The sequence below is a fragment of the Microtus pennsylvanicus genome, chromosome 4 (genome assembly GCF_037038515.1).
Source record: "Microtus pennsylvanicus isolate mMicPen1 chromosome 4, mMicPen1.hap1, whole genome shotgun sequence".
Classification (NCBI taxonomy): Eukaryota; Metazoa; Chordata; class Mammalia; order Rodentia; family Cricetidae; genus Microtus; species Microtus pennsylvanicus.
Window position 1 is genome coordinate 50,236,308 of NC_134582.1, and position 17,801 is coordinate 50,254,108.

A 17,801-nucleotide genomic window follows, 5' to 3' on the forward strand; every position below is an offset into this window, starting at 1 on the left:
GTTGTAGTGTGTACAATACTTCAGCACCGACCCTAACCCTGAGACCCACTCGTGTTGTAGTGTGTACAATACTTCAGCACCGACCCTAACCGAGACCCACTCGTGTTGTAGTGTGTACAATACTTCAGCACCGACCCTAACCCTGAGACCCACTCGTGTTGTAGTGTGTACAATACTTCAGCACCGACCCTAACCGAGACCCACTCGTGTTGTAGTGTGTACAATACTTCAGCACCGACCCTAACCCTGAGACCCACTCGTGTTGTAGTGTGTACAATACTTCAGCACCGACCCTAACCCTGAGACCCACTCATGTTGTAGTGTACAATACTTCAGCACAGATGTCCTAAAGCCAAAGCCAAACAGCTAGGCAGCTGAGGTCTTTGCACCTCATCAAGTCCCTCTTCACTACTGAAGAACCCTGAAAACCCCCTTGTTTTCACTTACTCTTCTTCATTGCCTGATTCACTGTCACTCCCAAATAGGTCCTTCTCTTCATTTTTCTTTCCAGATGATTCTTCTTTCCCTCCTTCTTCTTCTTCACTGTCAGATGCTGCTGTCTTCTCTTTTTTACTTGACTTGTCTGATACAACATCACTATCAGAATCGTCAGGATCAGAGACAACTCGACTCTTCTTTGCTGCTGTTAGAAAATACGATCACTTGTGTTATTTTGTTATATATTACTAAGTGTAACGGGCTGTGAAAATGTGAGCACTGGGGAAAAAATCAAATAGCTAACACATGAATTAGAGAAAGAAGAAAGTTCCCAAACAACCGGTGTAATTCACTAGTAGAGTACTTGCCTAGCAAGCACAAGGTCCTGAGGTTCTATTCTCAGCATGAAAAACATACAAATAGGTACACTGATAGTCATTTTCCACATTTTCTGCTGCTTTACCTAGGAAGGAGTGGCTAAATGATAAAGATATCACCAATGTACACAAGTATCAGTGGCCACCTTTCCGTTTGCAGGACCACAGAAAATTAATAGTCTGTTTGGCAGACTGGGCATCCTTTCAGGGCTGTGCAGCCTTCAACCTAAACTGTGTATCCCCCATGTTCCTTATGGTAGCATCAGACTTCTGAGTAAGATGGTGGACCTGAGGCCGCTTCTGTAAAAAAGTAAGAAAAAGCTGACTGTACCTCAACAAGAGAAATAAAGGGCCGGGCGGTGGTGGAGCACGCCTTTAATCCCAGCACTCGGGAGGCAGAGGCAGGCAGATCTCTGTGAGTTCGAGACCAGCCTGGTCTACAAGAGCTAGTTCCAGGACAGGCTCCAAAGCCACAGAGAAACCCTGTCTCGAAAAACCAAAAAAAAAAAAAAAAAAAAAGCTTGGGAAATCTTTTTCCTAAGACACGACACGACTCTGGAAGGAACAAGAACAAAGACAAAAGAATACAGGGCAGCCAGCCAAACCCGTGTTAGATGAAGTAAGCTAGATGAAAGTCAGGTAGTCATACCCTCAGGACAGTCTACAGCTCTCATGAGCCCCCAAATCTTTTGGGGTTTAAGACAAAGATTCTTCCAAGGGAAGGGAAACCCATGAATAATCACAGGGCAATAGCTAGGCATAATCTTGAGAGAGAATCTACTGTTACTGAGCTACCCCCAGGGGCTTAAAATCAGGAACATCCATAGGTCTGGGACTTGCTGTTTGGCTTGCCACCACCCTTGCATGAGGGAAGGCCCAGAGAGGCAGTGGTGAAGAGGAAGAAGAGCTAGATCATAATGGACCAATGTGCAGACAGCAGAAGGCTGCATCAGGCTAGGAAGTGCACAAAGAAAGACAGGGAAAGAGAACAGATCTCATCACTGAGAAGTACCCCAGAGTCTGATAGCTCTGAGCCAGAGGACAAGGAATAGATCAAAGTCTGAAATCATCTATCCGTTGTTCCCTGTGCTAGAGTCCAAGAACTCTGAAATTTCAGGGTGTACTTGATAGAAACAGCTGCATCTGTCCAGCAGTGTGACCAGTACTCAGGAGGCCTTAAAAATAAGAAGTTGGGCCAGGCGATGGTGGAGCACGCCTTTAATCCCAGCACTCGGGAGGCAGAGGCAGGCGGACCTCTGTGAGTTCGAGACCAGCCTGGCCTACAGAGCTAGTTCCAGGACAGGCTCCATAGCCACAGAGAAACCCTGTCTCGAAAAACAAAACAAAAAAAAAAAAAGAAAAAGAAGTTGGCCTGGCAGTGGTGGAGTGCGCCTTTAATCCCAGAACTAGGGAGGCAGAGGCAGGTGGATCTGAGTTCTGTGTTCAAGGCTAACCTGATATACAGAGTTCTAGGACAGCCAAAGCTACACAGAGAAATCCTGTCTCAAAAACACAAAAAACAGAAACAATGAAAAAAAATTCAGTGTTGCAGTTGCTTTCCACACTACCTTCCCCACTCCAAGCTAAAACAGTCAATCTGATGAGTCTGGTAAGATTACAAGAATCTACCCAGTCCACAAAACATATATGGTATGCAAAGATCAGGCCAGTTAGAGACTCTGATACACCAAAATGAAAAACTGAAGACAACTCTGGTACACAAGACACATAGACAATTTCAAAACACACAGCATAAACTAAATTCAACTGACCCTCTCCTGTGCACATAAGTGGCAATCTTTAATTTTTAAGGAACCATAAAGAAACTACATCCATACAGAAACTTTTTTCATGTAATTTTTTTCTCCTGCACACTTATGCAGGATTATTTTTTTTACTGTTTTGAATTTTTAATTCTGGCTGTCCCCCTTTACAACTTCATTTAATTTGCTTATGCATTTTTATTACCATTCTTGAACAAAATTTTTTCTTTTCCTTAGTTTCATATTTTTCTGTTTGACCTTTGTCTCTGTCATTCCCCATCCCATCATTAGCAGTATTTTGGTTTTACCTTGTTGGCTTAAAAAGAAATCTTTAAAATTCCCATTCTTACATTTATCTAATTTTGTTTGTAAAGGTTTTTATTACTAAAGTGTTACGTTTTAAATTTTTCTCTAGTTTCTCGTTCTTTAGTCTTCCTCTATACAATGTCATCAGCTTTCCTCTATTATGCCTAATTTTCTTTGCCTCTCCTTCCCTGCCTTCCTCCCCCACTGATCATTTCCACACTTGTCCTGGGTAATTTCTAACTTCACAGATCACTCCACAGTAGTTATGTCAGTTCCTGTCTTCTGCCCACTGCTCTATTAGGTGCAAGGGCTAAATTTAAGCCTCTTTCTAGATCTTGTGTGGTTTGATGATGTCACTGCTACAGCAGTCTGTCTCCTCACTCACTGAGACAGGACTGAGCCTTCGAGAGCAGACTGCTCAGTAAAATGATTCCCGCCCCAATGAAGAGAAGATATCCAAACCAGTAAGTACGTAAATCACCACACAAAATACAAGAAATGTGAAAAAGCAAGGCCACATGACTCAACTAACAAAATCAAAAGGTACTGAAGCAGCTAAAATGACAAATAAAAATTCCAAAACATTTTTCATAAAAACAATCAATAATCTGAAAGGATACAAAGCATAATAAATTTAATCCACTCTCAGAGAACAGAGTCAGCAACACACACGGGTAAAAGTCTACAAAATAGACGAGAAATCTGAATGGAAAAAGCAATACAGAAGAAAAACCAAGAACATTGAGATTTTAGGTTGTGGGGATGTTGGAAACAAAAACTCAATGAATCAAATTATATGACCGTATGTACAATATTTTCTGCAACAACTGTTACTACAAAGGAATGTATTGCTTTGTCTAAAAAGACAAGTTGCACAAAAGATATTAAGGAAAAAGTATTAGCTGTGAAAATGGAGTCCGAGGCAGCAAAGACTAACACTCCGCAGAGTTACAGTCTCTAAATAGAATCCCTCCAAACCCTGCTGGATGTAGGCATTCAACAATGTGTAACAGCTAACAAAGAAGGACTTCTAAGGCTCAGTTCCTGTCCCAGTGAAATGTGAACTAGCAGTCACAGAAGACCCCAGACAAGGAGGAATTTTTTTCTTCAGTGGTAGAGCCAAAGTAAGGTACATGGCTTCTAATTAAACTCATTTGGTTACAAAAACAAGACAAAACCAAAAAATATCCATAAAAAATAAGAAGATATGAGGGGAGTAGTGGGAGTGGGATATGACAGGATAATGAGGTTAAGTATGATTAAAAAATACTATCTATTTCTATGTGAAAAGGCTATAATGAAATTAACATCACAATATACACTAAAATATAGCAGAAAAGGATCCACTATTTCAGTTATAAATACAGCCAGTAAGAAAAGCTATAGCCTAATAAACTTCCTTACATGTTTTTTCTTCATCGTCACTATCAGAAAGCACAGTAGCCTTCCGCTTTGCTACTTTCTCCTCATCCCCCTCCTTTTCTTCATCTTCATCACTATCCAGTTTCTGCCTTTTCGGTTCTTCCTCCTCCTCACTGTCAGAGCTGTGGAGTCTTTTTCTGTCTGCATGGCCCTCTGACTTATTCTGCATTTCCGAATCTTCCCTCTTACTCTCTGCATCACTGTCGTCTGACTCTGGCTTGTGTTTGGGTCTGGAGGCATCCTCGGTTTCCGAATCACTAGCAGGTCCTTTCTGAGGCTCCTCACTTTCTGAGTCGCTGACTCGGGGTTTGGGGAGCTCCTCACTTTCAGAGTCACTGGCCTGTGGCCTTGGAGGCTCCTCACTTTCTGAGTCGCTGACTCGGGGTTTGGGGAGCTCCTCACTTTCCGAGTCACTGGCCTGTGGCCTTGGGGGCTCCTCACTTTCCGAGTCACTGATCCGAGGTTTGGGGAGCTCCTCGCTTTCTGAGTCACTTATACGAGGTTTGGGAGGCTCCTCATTTTCTGAGTCACTGGCCTGGGGCCTTGGGGGATCTTCGCTGTCCGACTCACTGACCTGAGGCTGTAGAGTGTCCTCAGCTTCAGAGTCACTGGCAGCATGCTTTCTAACCTCTTCCTTTTCTGAGTCACTTGCATGTCCATTAAGAAGCTCTTCATTTTCAGAGTCGCTCCCATGCTGGTTGACGTCTTCATTTTCAGAATAACTTGCAGGAGACTCTGCATGCTCCTCATATTCAGAGTCACTGTCCTTTGCCCTGTGAAGTTCCTCACTTTCAGAATCACTGGCATTAAGATTAGAGGGCTCATCGTTCTCAGAGTCTGTTCCATTAAGTCTCTTGTTCAAGCCATCTTCTCGATCGCTAGTTTCATTCTGAAAACGTAAGAAAAATTAGCAATGTCAAAAAAGGTAATGTAACCTTTAAAAAATTCCAATAATTTTTTTAAATGTAGGAATATGTGTATACTTTTTTTTAAAAAAATTATTTATTTACTTATTATGCATACAATATTCTGTCTGTGTGTATATCTGTAGGCCAGAAGAGGGCACCAGACTTCATTACAGATGGTTGTGAGCCACCATGTGGTTGCTGGGAATTGAACTCAGGACCTTTGGAAGAGCAGGCAATGCTCTTAACCACTGAGCCATCTCTCCAGCCCCGGAATATGTGTATACTTAAAGAAGATTTTTCATCCTATACCAATAAAGAAACATTACTTTAAACTAAGGCCAGTCTGTGAAATGGAATGTCACAGTCTGGCCCCCAAAGACAAGTATAATCAAACCTGTAAAGCATATTCCTACATGCAGAGCTCTCTATGTTTAAAAACAGACCCTTAATTCCTCATACAATTCTAGTTACCCAAAGAAATAAAAACATATAACCAAGTTTTTCACAAAGGTATAATCCTGAGTTCTATAAATTGGCATTATTTTAAGGGAAAAAAAAGCTTCACTATAAAAACTTTAATTATTCAAATGTCAAACAGCATATACTCACCCATGAAAATCTCAACCAACACAAAAGTAGTTCCTATTCTCAAAGCACCTATTAAAAGTCAGCATTATAGTCAGGCAGTGGTGGCACATGCCTCTAATCCCAGCACTCAGGAGGCAGAGGCAGGTGGATCTTTGTGAGTTGGAGGCCAGCCTGGTCTACAAGAGCTAGTTCCAGGACAGGCTCCAAAGCTACAGAGAAACCCTGTCTCGAAACAAACAAACAAAAAGGCCAGCATTATGTTTCCAGCTGGTTCACTTTCTCTTCTTAACAATACTTTTCAGGCCAAGAAAACAGGCTTCCACTTAAACAGAGGATGTGATGTACACCTATGTCAGTACTCAGGAGGCTGAGGCAGGAGAAAGAGAGCCTGAGGCCAGCTTGAACTATAAAGTAAGAGACCCTGTGACAAAAAGAAAAAAAGAAAGAAAGAAAGAAAGAAAGAAAGAAAGAAAGAAAGAAAGAAAGAAAGAAAGAGAAAAGAAAAAAATAAAAAGGAGAGGAAAAGATTAAAGGGGCAGGGGATGAGAAGGAATAGTAAAGAAAGGAATACAGGGAGGGATAACTAGGCATTCTGAAAAAGTCATATGGAAACCTACTACTGTAGCAGTTCCTAAAAGATATACACACATAAAAGAGTTTAAATGGAACTAGTATATATAATAGTGCGACGATACCCTAACTAGATACTGCATGCTACCAAATAAAAAACCCAGTACCAACAGGATTTTTGTTTTGAGCTATTGACTAATAGAGTCCTAGAGACACCCCACCCCACCCCCCGCAAACACTGTAAGTTATTGTCAATGCTTGACCCTATTGCTAAAGAGCTACATATCTGAACCACAGAACATGGAAAAATCTGCATGACACTCAACTGGTTGCTTCATCCCTACTGGCTAGCTTTCACAGCAACACTAGAGTACAAAAGCAAGCATCTGTCTCACTTAGCTGTGAAGCCTGTTACCTACAATAATGACTTGCCTGGCAAGATATGCCCACCAGTGCAGTAGTGGCACAAATGCTATGGGAGTAACTAACTACTTTTCTAAATTTAAGGCCTGCTCCATGAGATAGAATATATACTGACACGGTCAATAAGATCAAGAGCCTGTGGCTAAGTAGACCTATTACAGATCAAGGTTAGGAAAACCTACTATTATTCTGATAAATGAACACAGCAATAAAATGATTCCTAATGATCTACTGCTAAACCCAAACATCAGACCACATTATTCAACACTTCTAGTAACAGATGAAAATTAGGGGGCTGGAGAGATGGCTCAGAGGTTAAGAGCATTGCCTGCTCTTCCAAAGGTCCTGAGTTCAATTTCCAGTAACCACACGGTGGCTCACAACCATCTGTAATGAGGTCTGGTGCCCTCTTCTGGCCTGCAGGCATACACACAGACAGAATATTGCATACATAATAAATAAATATTTTTTAAAAAATTTAAAAAAAAATAGATGAAAATTAACACAGAGGTCAATGGATAGAGAATAAAAGATTCTGGAGTGCTCAGCCCTAAATGGGACATCTGTATCACACCTCTCCCCTCAAGGCTTAGGGATCTAAGTAGAAGAGGGGATAAAAAAGCCAGAGATGGTGAACGACTTCAAGGAAACTTTTCCAAGCACAACAGGGCAGAAGCACATATGAACTCACAACCATTGGGAGGGCATGTCCAAGACCTACAGAAGCTTGATCCAGACAAATACCAGCATGGAGGAGGGGAAGTAGGTATAAGTGCCACTGAGGAGCTAATGACATTTGATAGCTCTTTGAAGACAGAACATCTTTCCATTATTGGACATCTGGTATGTTGACCACACTCCAGGAGTAATTGGCCAATACAAAAACTGGACTCAATGAATTTGAGACAGAAAACATGAAACTGGGTGGGGAGGTGGGGAGAATCTGGAAGGAATTGTGGAAGGAACATGAATATGATCAAAATACATTATAGGAAATTCTTAAGTTATCAAAACAAAAAAAAAGGAAAGAAAATAGATGGTTAGGTAGTCACAGGTAAGCATGTATCAACTAGGGAACACAGGCTAGATTCTGGGAGAGTAAGACCAACCTAATTAGACTAATACAATGTAACTTGAAATACCTACAACCTTCCTTTCTTCCAAAAAAAACTCTTTCAAAATAAAAGTCAAAGCCAGCCACAGTGGAACATACTTGAAATCCTAGAACTAAGGGGCAAAGGATAGCCACACATTCAAGGCTAGTTAGGGATATACAGTGAAAAACATGTCAGCCAGGGCTACACAGCAAGACTTCAGGAAGACACAATCAATATATTAGCTCTTTTTCTTTTGTTAAGATTCCAGCATCATGATCCTCAGCAGGCAGACAGGCAAGGCACTGGAGCAGCAGGTGAATGCTCCCATCTCTGCCCACAAGGAAGCAAAGAGCTTTAACTCAAAATGACATGAGACTTTTAAACCTCAAAACCTGTCCCCAGTGACATACTTCCTCCAAGAAGGCCCTATCTTCTACTTCTTCCCAAATAGCCACCAACTGGGCACCAAGTCTGAAGTGTTACAGTGGGTCACCATTAAGTCAGATCACAATAGACACAGAGAGAAACAAGGTTTAAGGTACAAACATGATATATACATCATATAAAATAATGAAAAAGATAAAAATTAAACCTGCCAAAAACAAGTATTTTAGGATTTAGAGTAGTCTCAAACTTCAACTTTAATTTTAGAACCTCAATTTCCAATAATATTTTGTCCTAAGAAGTATTAGCAGAAGCTCAATAGGATAACTCAAATGGGAAAAGCACTTGCTACCAAGCCTAGTAACTTTTGCGTTTGGTCCCCAGAATCCACATGGTAGGAGACAATTGGCTTTTCCAAATTTTCCTCTAAACTACAGATACACACACACACACATACACACACACACACACACACACCTTACACGCATGCATATAATAACAACCTCCCCCAAAAAAAGAGGAAGAAAGCTAGGTCTTAAAGTGCACAGATGTAGCAGTTGGCACTACAGGACATTAAGACAGGATTTAACACACTATGGGTTATTTCAAAATAGAGATAATTGGGTCTTTTTCCTGGAGTACCACTGATAGTGTGATACAGCTCTAACCACTAAACCCTAAACTTCAATGTAAAAAATTTAAGTTTTAGTTGTATATGGTGGCATATACCTTTAATCACAGAATTCAGGAGGAAGAGGTTTGAGTTTGAGGCCATATAGGGCTACATATTGAGACCTTGGGAGGGGGGCTAAAATTTAAATACCTCAGAGACAAGCTAACTGGCAAAACAGAAGCACTAAGAGACAAAATGAGTTGGACAGAACCCCCCCCCCCAATTTATCTGCTACCCTCTAACCTGGATTTCCTAACACATTGTATATGCACTGCAAAACAAGCAATTATTACAAGGATGTTACATTTTTACTTATTTTTATAAAACAGGATTTCACTATGTAGCTCTGGCTCTCCTAGAACTTGCTATGTTGCTGTGAACTCACAGAGATCCATCTATCTCTGCCTTCCAAACACTAAGATGAAAGATGTGCTCCACCATACCTGGTTCCTATCATTTTTAAAATGAGCTCTGTTACATCTGGGCACTCATCCAGTTATGTAACACGAAGGGAAAAAAAGAGCAATAGTCTCAGTCAAGAGCAAATTCTGGCCCTGTGAGTTCAAGGCCAGCCTGGTCGGGCTAGGCTGGGCTAGTCAGAAGAAGAGTAAAAAGCAACTAGTAAACAGACTCAAACAGAAGGCAAAGACATTACAGGATCTGAGGAGACTGTATTAAACCCATACAGCTAAAAGATTTGATGTTATTAAAATACTTAAAAAATTTAGACTATTTTTAGCAGCCAAACTAAAAACAAACTTTTTTAAAACAGAAATTAGACACAAGTATAGGAAACATTACAAATTACCACCAAAGTTTCTTTCTTTTTCTCTCTCTCCTTTTTTTTCCCCCTTCAAGACAGAATTTGCCTGTGTAGCCCTGGCCATCCTGGAACTTGGATCTGTAGATCAAGCTAGTCTCGAACTCACAGAGATCCACATGCCCCTGCCTCCTGGGTGCTGGAATTAAAAGTATATGCCAATATGGCAAGGCATGGATGGCACCACCAAAATTTATTTATTTAGATTTTTTTTTCTTTTGACACTGTTTATATAACAGTCCTGGATGTCCTGGAACTCGCTCTGTAGACCAGGCTGGCTTTGAACTCAGAGATACGCCTGCTTCTCCCTCCAGAGTGCTGGAATTAAATGTGTATGCCACCACTGCCTGGCCAAAATTTCTTAAAAGTCATTTTCCTCCCAAAAAGGGTATCAAATTTACTATGTAATTGAGGCTAGATGACCATGAACTTCTGGTCCTTTCTGGGATTAAAACCATGCACAACTACATCTAGTTTATACAGCACTAGGGATTTGTACTCAGGAGCTTATAACATTGCAGGCAAGCACTCTATCAACTGAACTACACCCAGCCCAAATGTCATCTTTTTAACAAGCAAAAAGTTCCCACTTAGAGCTTTCAGGAAAATTGAGCACTCTGAGGATCTTGGGAAGCTTTAGAACTCAAGCTTTCTCTGCGATCATTCACACTGCAGTTATAAAGAACTATTGGTTATCTATCATGAACACATTGTTCATTTCAACATTCAAGTATCAACCATGCTCTTACAGACTAAGGTTACAGCACATAATAAATGATGTTTCGGTTATGAGCCTTAGCCTTTCATTGCTGAGCCATCTCTCAACCTTAACTGACATTCTTTAAGTGGAAAAAACAAACAGTTGTAATGCAATGATTTGTAGTATGAGGGAAGGGGAGGGAAAGGAGAGTATTAAAAATCACAATTCTATCAATTCTAATATAAACTCCCAGAGAAAATTGCAATGTTTTAAAAATTCAGTTTTTAACCAGCCAGCAGTGGTGGCATACACCTTTAATCTCAGCCTTTGGGAGGCAGAGATAGGCAGATCTCTGAGTTCAGGACCAGCCTGGTCTACAGAGAGAGTTCTAGGACAGCCAAGGCTACACAGAAAAATCCTGTCTGGAAAAACAAAGCAAAACAAATAAAAAACTTGGCAGCCATAAAACTTCACCACTTGGCAAAAATACTCCTCTCATGAAGCCTTTTCCATCTTTCTCTCTGGAAAGAATAGAGTTTGTGCACTGCAATGTGAAAGTTAAAAACACAGACTTTAGAGTCACACAACAGCCTGAGAAGCCACAGCCTGCCACTGTACATTGTGTGACCTGAGGAGACATTCTTAGTGCTCAAAGCCTCTGTCTACAAAGTGTTAGTTAGAAACAGTAATTATACTTTAAAGAGCTGCTCTGAACATTAAATGCATGAAAAGCTGCTAATAACAGAACCTTACTAGTTGTAATTAATTATAAAATCTTTCAGGACACAGCACAAACACAACCTTCTGACAGAATTAGTCATTCCTCTTTCATATCCCCCCCGACAGCATCTTTTATTTCTACATTACCAAAAATGAGACTCTACTATTTTCCAATAAAAAATTTTAAGTTTATTTCATGTATATGCGTGAGTGTTTTACCTCTATGTGTGTGCATGTATGTATGTACCATACGTGTGTGCCTGGTACCTGCAGAGCCAGAAGAGGGCATCAGATCCCCTGGAATTGGAGTTATAGGCAGTTGTGAGTCACCATGTGGGTCCTGGGAATAGAAACTGTGTCCTCTATAAGAACAAGTGCTCTAAATCACTGAGCCATCTCTCTAGATACCCATTTTTACATTTTATAGAATTCATGGAACAGTACTTGCATAAAATTCCACACAAGAGGAGTCAGTGGTTAAGAGCACTTACTGCTCTTCCAGAGGACGTGGGCTCAATTCCTAGCACCCACATGGTGGCACACAATTGTCTGTAATTCCAATTCCAAGAGACTCTTCTGGCCTCCAAGGGCACTGCATACCTGTGATACAAAGACATAGAAGTTATACACATACAAATAAAAAAAATAAATCTTTAAGCTGGGTGATGGCACAAACCTTTAATCCTAGCATCTGGGAAGAGGCAGATGGATCTCAATGGTTTGAAAACAGCTGGGTCTACAGAGCAAGTCCCAGGCTAGCAATATAGTGAGACTCTGTTTCAAAAACAAAGCTCACTAAAATTTCCTAGCGAGCACACAATTTGAAAGTATCCTAGTTTTTTCAGAAAAACATTTAAGACTGGATCTACAAGATGCAAGAGTTTCAAACAGCAGTAACTACCCTGCGTCCTCATTCACACCTCAAAATGGGAGTGGAGGCTCAACGACCAGGAATCTCCAGGCTTCTCTCAACCAGGCAAAAAGTATATTTTAGGGTGGAGATGGAAACAGGTTATTTTCACAGAAACCTGTGTGACCACATGGTGTGGTCAAAACAATGTGGTTACCACTAAGTAAATCCTTCTGACTGCTTGATAACTGCTGCTACTAATGTGCACTCCTTAGCTATCAAACTTAAAAAGAAAAGGTTTTAGGCCCAACACTGAATGGGGAGAGGCACTTTATTTCCTGTCAAATGTTTGCAGAGATCAGTTTTAAATGGAAAGGTGCCATCCCATCCTCAATCAAAGGCCATACCTTGGGCACAACATTTAGAAAGCACAGGGGCTCTTGTTACCCCACCCACTCACCCCCACCCGCGCTTGTAAGAATATGACAATGAGTTGCTACTGGCTCTTGCTGAGAGCTCAGCTTCCATAGCTGATGTCAGCCAGGGAAAAGCTCACCATTTTCCCATCACTAGTTCCAGAGTACTGGAGAATACATGGAATTAAACTAAATCACTCCTGATCACTTCCCAAAGAAATAGACTTCATATACAATCAGATTTGAGAAAATTGTGGCAGAAGATTTCAGGCACAGGTTACAATATAGGTCAGTTAGTTTGCTAGACAGCACCAGGGACCATGGCTAAGAAGAGGAGCTAGAGAGATGGCACAGCAGATAAGAGGACTGGCTGCTCTACCAGAGGATCTGGGTTTGACTCGCTCAACTCCAATACCAAGGGATCTGATGCACTCTTCTGGCTCTGCAGGTACCATAAATGCAGCTGGTGCACAGGCACACATATAAGCAAAACACACAGCAAACATACACAATAACAAAAAGAGTCAGCTAGGAGTAGTCTGGGACCACTCTGTTTTAAGGAAACTATTCATTTCCAAAGAGCCAGAATTTTGTGGGATTATTTTATAAAGCAATATATGCCACAATGCATTATTCAAAACAGTATAATCAAGGGGTAGCAAAGAAGTTCAGTAGTCTGGTGTGGTGAAATTAAAAAGAAGCTTTGACAGTCTAAATATCAGTAGTTAGGGAATCACCAAATATACACTCAACAAAGCAGAGTGCACACTGAAAACATGTGAAGAAACCAACAGTACCTTGTGGATGTGTACTATGTAGCTAGGTCCAGAGTGGGCCTTTATTTGTCATTATTTCCTGAACATAGCATTCTAACTGAACTAGGTATGGTAAGTAGTCTAGCAATGACTGAAAGTATAGAGAACAAAGCGCCCATTACACAAAACTACACCTTAAAAAAACTTTTTTTTTTTGAGACAGGGAACTGACTAGCCTTCAAACTTGCGGCAATCCTCCTACTTGTTTCCAAAGTGCTAGAACTGCAGGCATGAGCCACCATGCCTGGCTTGCCATTTTAAATATGTTATTTTTTTAGTGTTGAAACTCCAACCCAAGGTTTCATGCGTGCCAAGAACACACATCATCACTGAGCTATACTCCATCCCTTGTGTCATTTATAATATATAATGTGAGCATCCTTGGGGTTTCAGATGACAAGGATAAGGGAAAGAGTCCTGGAATCAATTTCTATGGACAAAGGGACGACTGTACTGTTATATCCATATTATGAAATCATTAAAATTACACTCATAGTTTAAAGTCTCTTTCTACTGGAAAATAAACCCAATAATGGGATTTTGACTTTTAGTCATGTGCATGTCCAAAGCACTTTTTAAAAGAGCATGATACACAGCATGCTCAATGCTGAGTATTCATGATGTGAACATGTAAACTGAAAAATGACATGACTGTAATGAGAGTCAATACAATTTCGAAGACACATCTACAACTTAAAATTAGACAAAACTTTATATGTTTATGTAATAAAAATGCCAGTCATAAAATTCTTAGAAAATCCATCCACCTTTACCATTACTATTCGTTTCTATGTATATCTACCAAAGACATGCTGATTTATTGGAAAGTTACAATTTTATTTTGTTAATACTAAGAGATGCTATATGACCAGGTGGTTTACTAAGCAGCTTCAAAAATATTTAGGACAATGTTAAAATGTATACAAAATTCACCACTATTTGGTTACTAAAGCATCTTTTAAAACTACATTTGTTGTAAGTACAGTTATACGTGCCTGTAATCCCAGGTACCTGGGAAGCTGCTAAAGCAGAAGAATCAAAAGTTCAAGACTAGCCTCAGCAATTTAGGAATATTCTGCCTTAAAAATAAAAAGAGGGCTCCATGATAAAGGCATTCATTTGTCACTAATGCTGACAACCTAAATTCAATCCTCAGATCCCACTTGGTGGGAGAGAACTAATTCCTGCAAGATGTCTTCAGTCCACCACATCGTGGCCCAGCCCACACTCCTAAATAAACATAATAAAAAATAAAAGGTAGCCGGGCGGTGGTGGCGCACGCCTTTAATCCCAGCACTCGGGAGGCAGAGGCAGGCGGATCTCTGTGAGTTCGAGGCCAGCCTGGTCTACAAGAGCTAGTTCCAGGACGGGAACCAAAAAGCTACGGAGAAACCCTGCCTCGAAAATCCAAAAATAAATAAATAAATAAATAAATGAAATAAATAAATAAATAAATAGATGGTAGCTCAATGGTAGAGTGTTTACTTTCCTAGCAGATCCAAAGCTCTGGCTTTAATACCAAGCAACACAATAACAAAACAAACATAGCAAAACATTATATTTGAGTTATAATCTAGGTCTTGCCACAGATTGTTGTGAAATATTAGCTGAAGATGTGTTACATTTGTTTATGTTGTGGAATATTTGTTTAATGATTGCAAAGATGTGCTACATTCTTTTATGTTGCATTTGTTTAACTCTGTGAAGCTGTGTTACTTTGCCGCCTAAAACATCTGATGGTCTAATAAAGAGCTGAATGGCCAATAGTGAAGTAAGAGAAGGACAGGCTAGGCTGCCAGGCAGAGAGAATAAACGGGAGAAAAAGGAAGAGATAGGATGCTAGGGGCCAGTCACAGAGTAAGAAGAAAAGATATACAAATAGAAAAAGAGAAAAGCCCAGAGGAGAGGCAAAAGGTAGGTGGAATAATTTAAGTTAACAAAAGCTGGGTAGAATTAAGCCAAACTAAGCCTGGGCACTTATTTATAAGTAAAATAAATCTCTGTGTATTTATTTGGGAGGTGGGTAGCAGGCCCCTAAAGAGTAAAGAGTTAAAATAAATAATAACTACAACAGAATGACAAGTCTAACTCTTAACATAAACTTTAAGAAATTATATCTCCCCTAATTGTTTTTGATTGCAAATGCTTACTGCCTTTCCTAGCCTCCTAATAGATCATACTCTGAATAAACAGGCACAGCTGAAAACTGCCTAGATTTGAAATCTGACCCAACAGAACTTTTCCCTGTAAGCATCAGTGACCAGACCATCTCTGCTCACCTTAAAACAATTCACTAATTTAACTAATTTACACCCTTTAACTTTCAGGGATGAAAGCCTGTGGCAATCTCTCAAACTCCTAAATAAAGTAAGTGCCATAGAAATGTGAGGAAAGGCCTCCCCAAAGACACTGTACCTCTGAATGCTGTTCTCCACTCCCAGTGTCGGATCCGGAGTGCTGCCCATTGACATCCTCCTCACCATCGGACCCCGAATCCCGCTCGTCCTGGACTGGGGTAGCACCACCATCATCTGCTTAAAACAAAACAAAACCCCACTTAGGGTGTAAGATGGATGATATCTGTAATAATGTTTACGAGTATAGTTAAAAATGACCACCTACAGTTAAGATGAGCAAACTGAATATAAGAGCCAAAAGTTACTACCATTGAAGAAGCATAGCTAATGAAGCAAATGTTCTGAAAAAAAAAGAAAAGAAAACATAAATACCAACAACTATTACCATGTAGTGTGGCACATATAGCAATAAAAATATTTCATAAAGATGAAGCCTAGAAAAACCACTAAATGCCAAGTCAAAGTCATCTAAATAGTTCCAATTTTTTTATTGTCTATCTTTCCATGGCACTTACCATGAACTGTCACCTAACCTACCAATACCTTAAAAATACAAAATAAAATTATGCTTGAGAGGTATTTAGGTACATTGAAAGACATGACTCGATTAGCAATTTAAGAAATAAATAAGTAGTCAGGTGGTGGTAGCGTACACCTTTAATCCCAGCACCGGGGAGGCAGAGACAGACGGAACTCTGAGTTCGAGGCCAACCTGGTCTGCAGAGCAAGTTCCAGGACAGGCTCCAAAGCTACACAGAGAAATCCTGTCTCGAAAAACAAAACAAAACAAAAAATAAATAAAAATTAAATGAAACAGTCACCTACAAAAAAGTCAAGGTAGCAATACAAAAATAGGTGACTGATACTAATGGGATATTCTATTCACCTGAAGAGCAAAGTTTATAGCTGAGCATGGTACACGTCTTTAATCCCAGAGCCTGTCCTGGGATAGATGAGGTTGGCCTCGAACTCACAGAGATCTGCCTGCCTCTGCCTCCCAAGTGCTGGGATTAAAGGGGTGTGCCACAACCGCCCAGCCTTAACTTTAAAATGCCAATGAACTAAAAAAATATTTTGAAAAAAATATTTTAAGCGAAACAGCAGTGGAGGTCCAGGATAACAGAGTCTCCTGTCATCGCAGTTCAGTCATTAGCAACTGAAGTCAGAACAGAAGAAAACAGCTTAATGCTTAACCATCTATTGCAGTACTTTTGATACACAAAGTCCAAAAGAAATCAGCACACAGCTGTTTTGCCCATCCAGGCCCTTTTTTAAAATACGTCTGTAAACTTAAAGCTCCTGCGCGTTCTTCCCGGGAAGCCCGCATTACAGGAGAACTTAAACTAGCCCTAACTGGTAAAAGTCTAGAAGGTTCCCTGTCCCCGCCACCGACCAGTTTTTTTAAGGATACTGGAACAGTTCAACTGGCAATTCCCTTAAAAGGGCAGGCCGCTTCCCTCACAGGCAGAGGTGACAACCTGAGGAAAACCCCTTGGGGAGCCGGGCAGACCTCTCCGAGGTCGCAGCTCCCGCCCCGCCGGTACCCCCGGGGTACAGCCTACCGGGGAGGGGACCGTCTAGCCCGGGGCCTCTCCCCTCGGTGCTGGGGCCCGAGGCCGAGCCGCAGCCCGGCCCACCCGTCCCGACCCACCTGACTGGTCCCCGCTGTAGTACTCCGAGTCCATGGCGGGCGGGCTCTCGGCGGGGAGTGTCCGCGACACGCGCCGCCCCCGTCACGTCCTTCCTGGCCGAGTGACCTCCCTCGGCGGCGCGGCGCCTCGGCCTCGTCCGAGGGTCCGGAGAAGTCGGCCGCGGCCGGCGCAGACGCCCCGACCCCGACACGCCAGCTACCCGAAAGGGCCGTACCTCACAGGCCGGCAAAGTGAAGGTCCGCGCGCAACTTCCCAGAAGCACCTCTGGGGCCAAAATGGCGCCTGCCCACGACCCTCAGAGCAACGCAGTGCGCAGGCGCCGTCACCCTTCCGTCGGCCAATCAGAAGGTGCTATGGTTCTCTGACGCCTTGGCAGCGTCGGGAAGGAGACTGCTGGGAGAATCGAGTGGGAGCGGGAAGTTCGGCCTCAGATAAATAACGACCTCGGGCCGGATTTGGTCTTTCAACAGTAGTAGTGATGTTACTCGCTTGCCTCTGTGTTCGAGCTTGCTTTGAGGAACA

The 17,801-nt window shown here is 41.5% G+C and overlaps 1 protein-coding gene across 4 annotated transcripts in view; it reads right to left on the reverse strand.

Annotated features, from left to right (window-relative positions):
• Iws1 (interacts with SUPT6H, CTD assembly factor 1) overlaps window positions 1-17,585 on the reverse strand; it is a 33,250-nt gene extending 15,665 nt beyond the window's left edge. Inside the window, exons 1-4 of one of the 4 annotated variants that reach the window (XM_075969060.1) lie at window positions 17,279-17,584; window positions 15,686-15,801; window positions 4,289-5,195; window positions 448-643 (exon numbers count right to left, since the gene is read on the reverse strand). In XM_075969060.1, coding sequence (XP_075825175.1) covers window positions 448-643; window positions 4,289-5,195; window positions 15,686-15,801; window positions 17,279-17,312 — 1,253 coding nt within the window. In that variant the 5' untranslated portion in view covers window positions 17,313-17,584. Of the gene's footprint in view, window positions 1-447; window positions 644-4,288; window positions 5,196-15,685; window positions 15,805-17,278 lie in introns of all 4 variants that reach the window. The other 3 variants (XM_075969059.1, XM_075969062.1, XM_075969061.1) reach the window with 3 other exon arrangements.
• Between the last annotated feature and the right edge of the window lie 216 nt (window positions 17,586-17,801).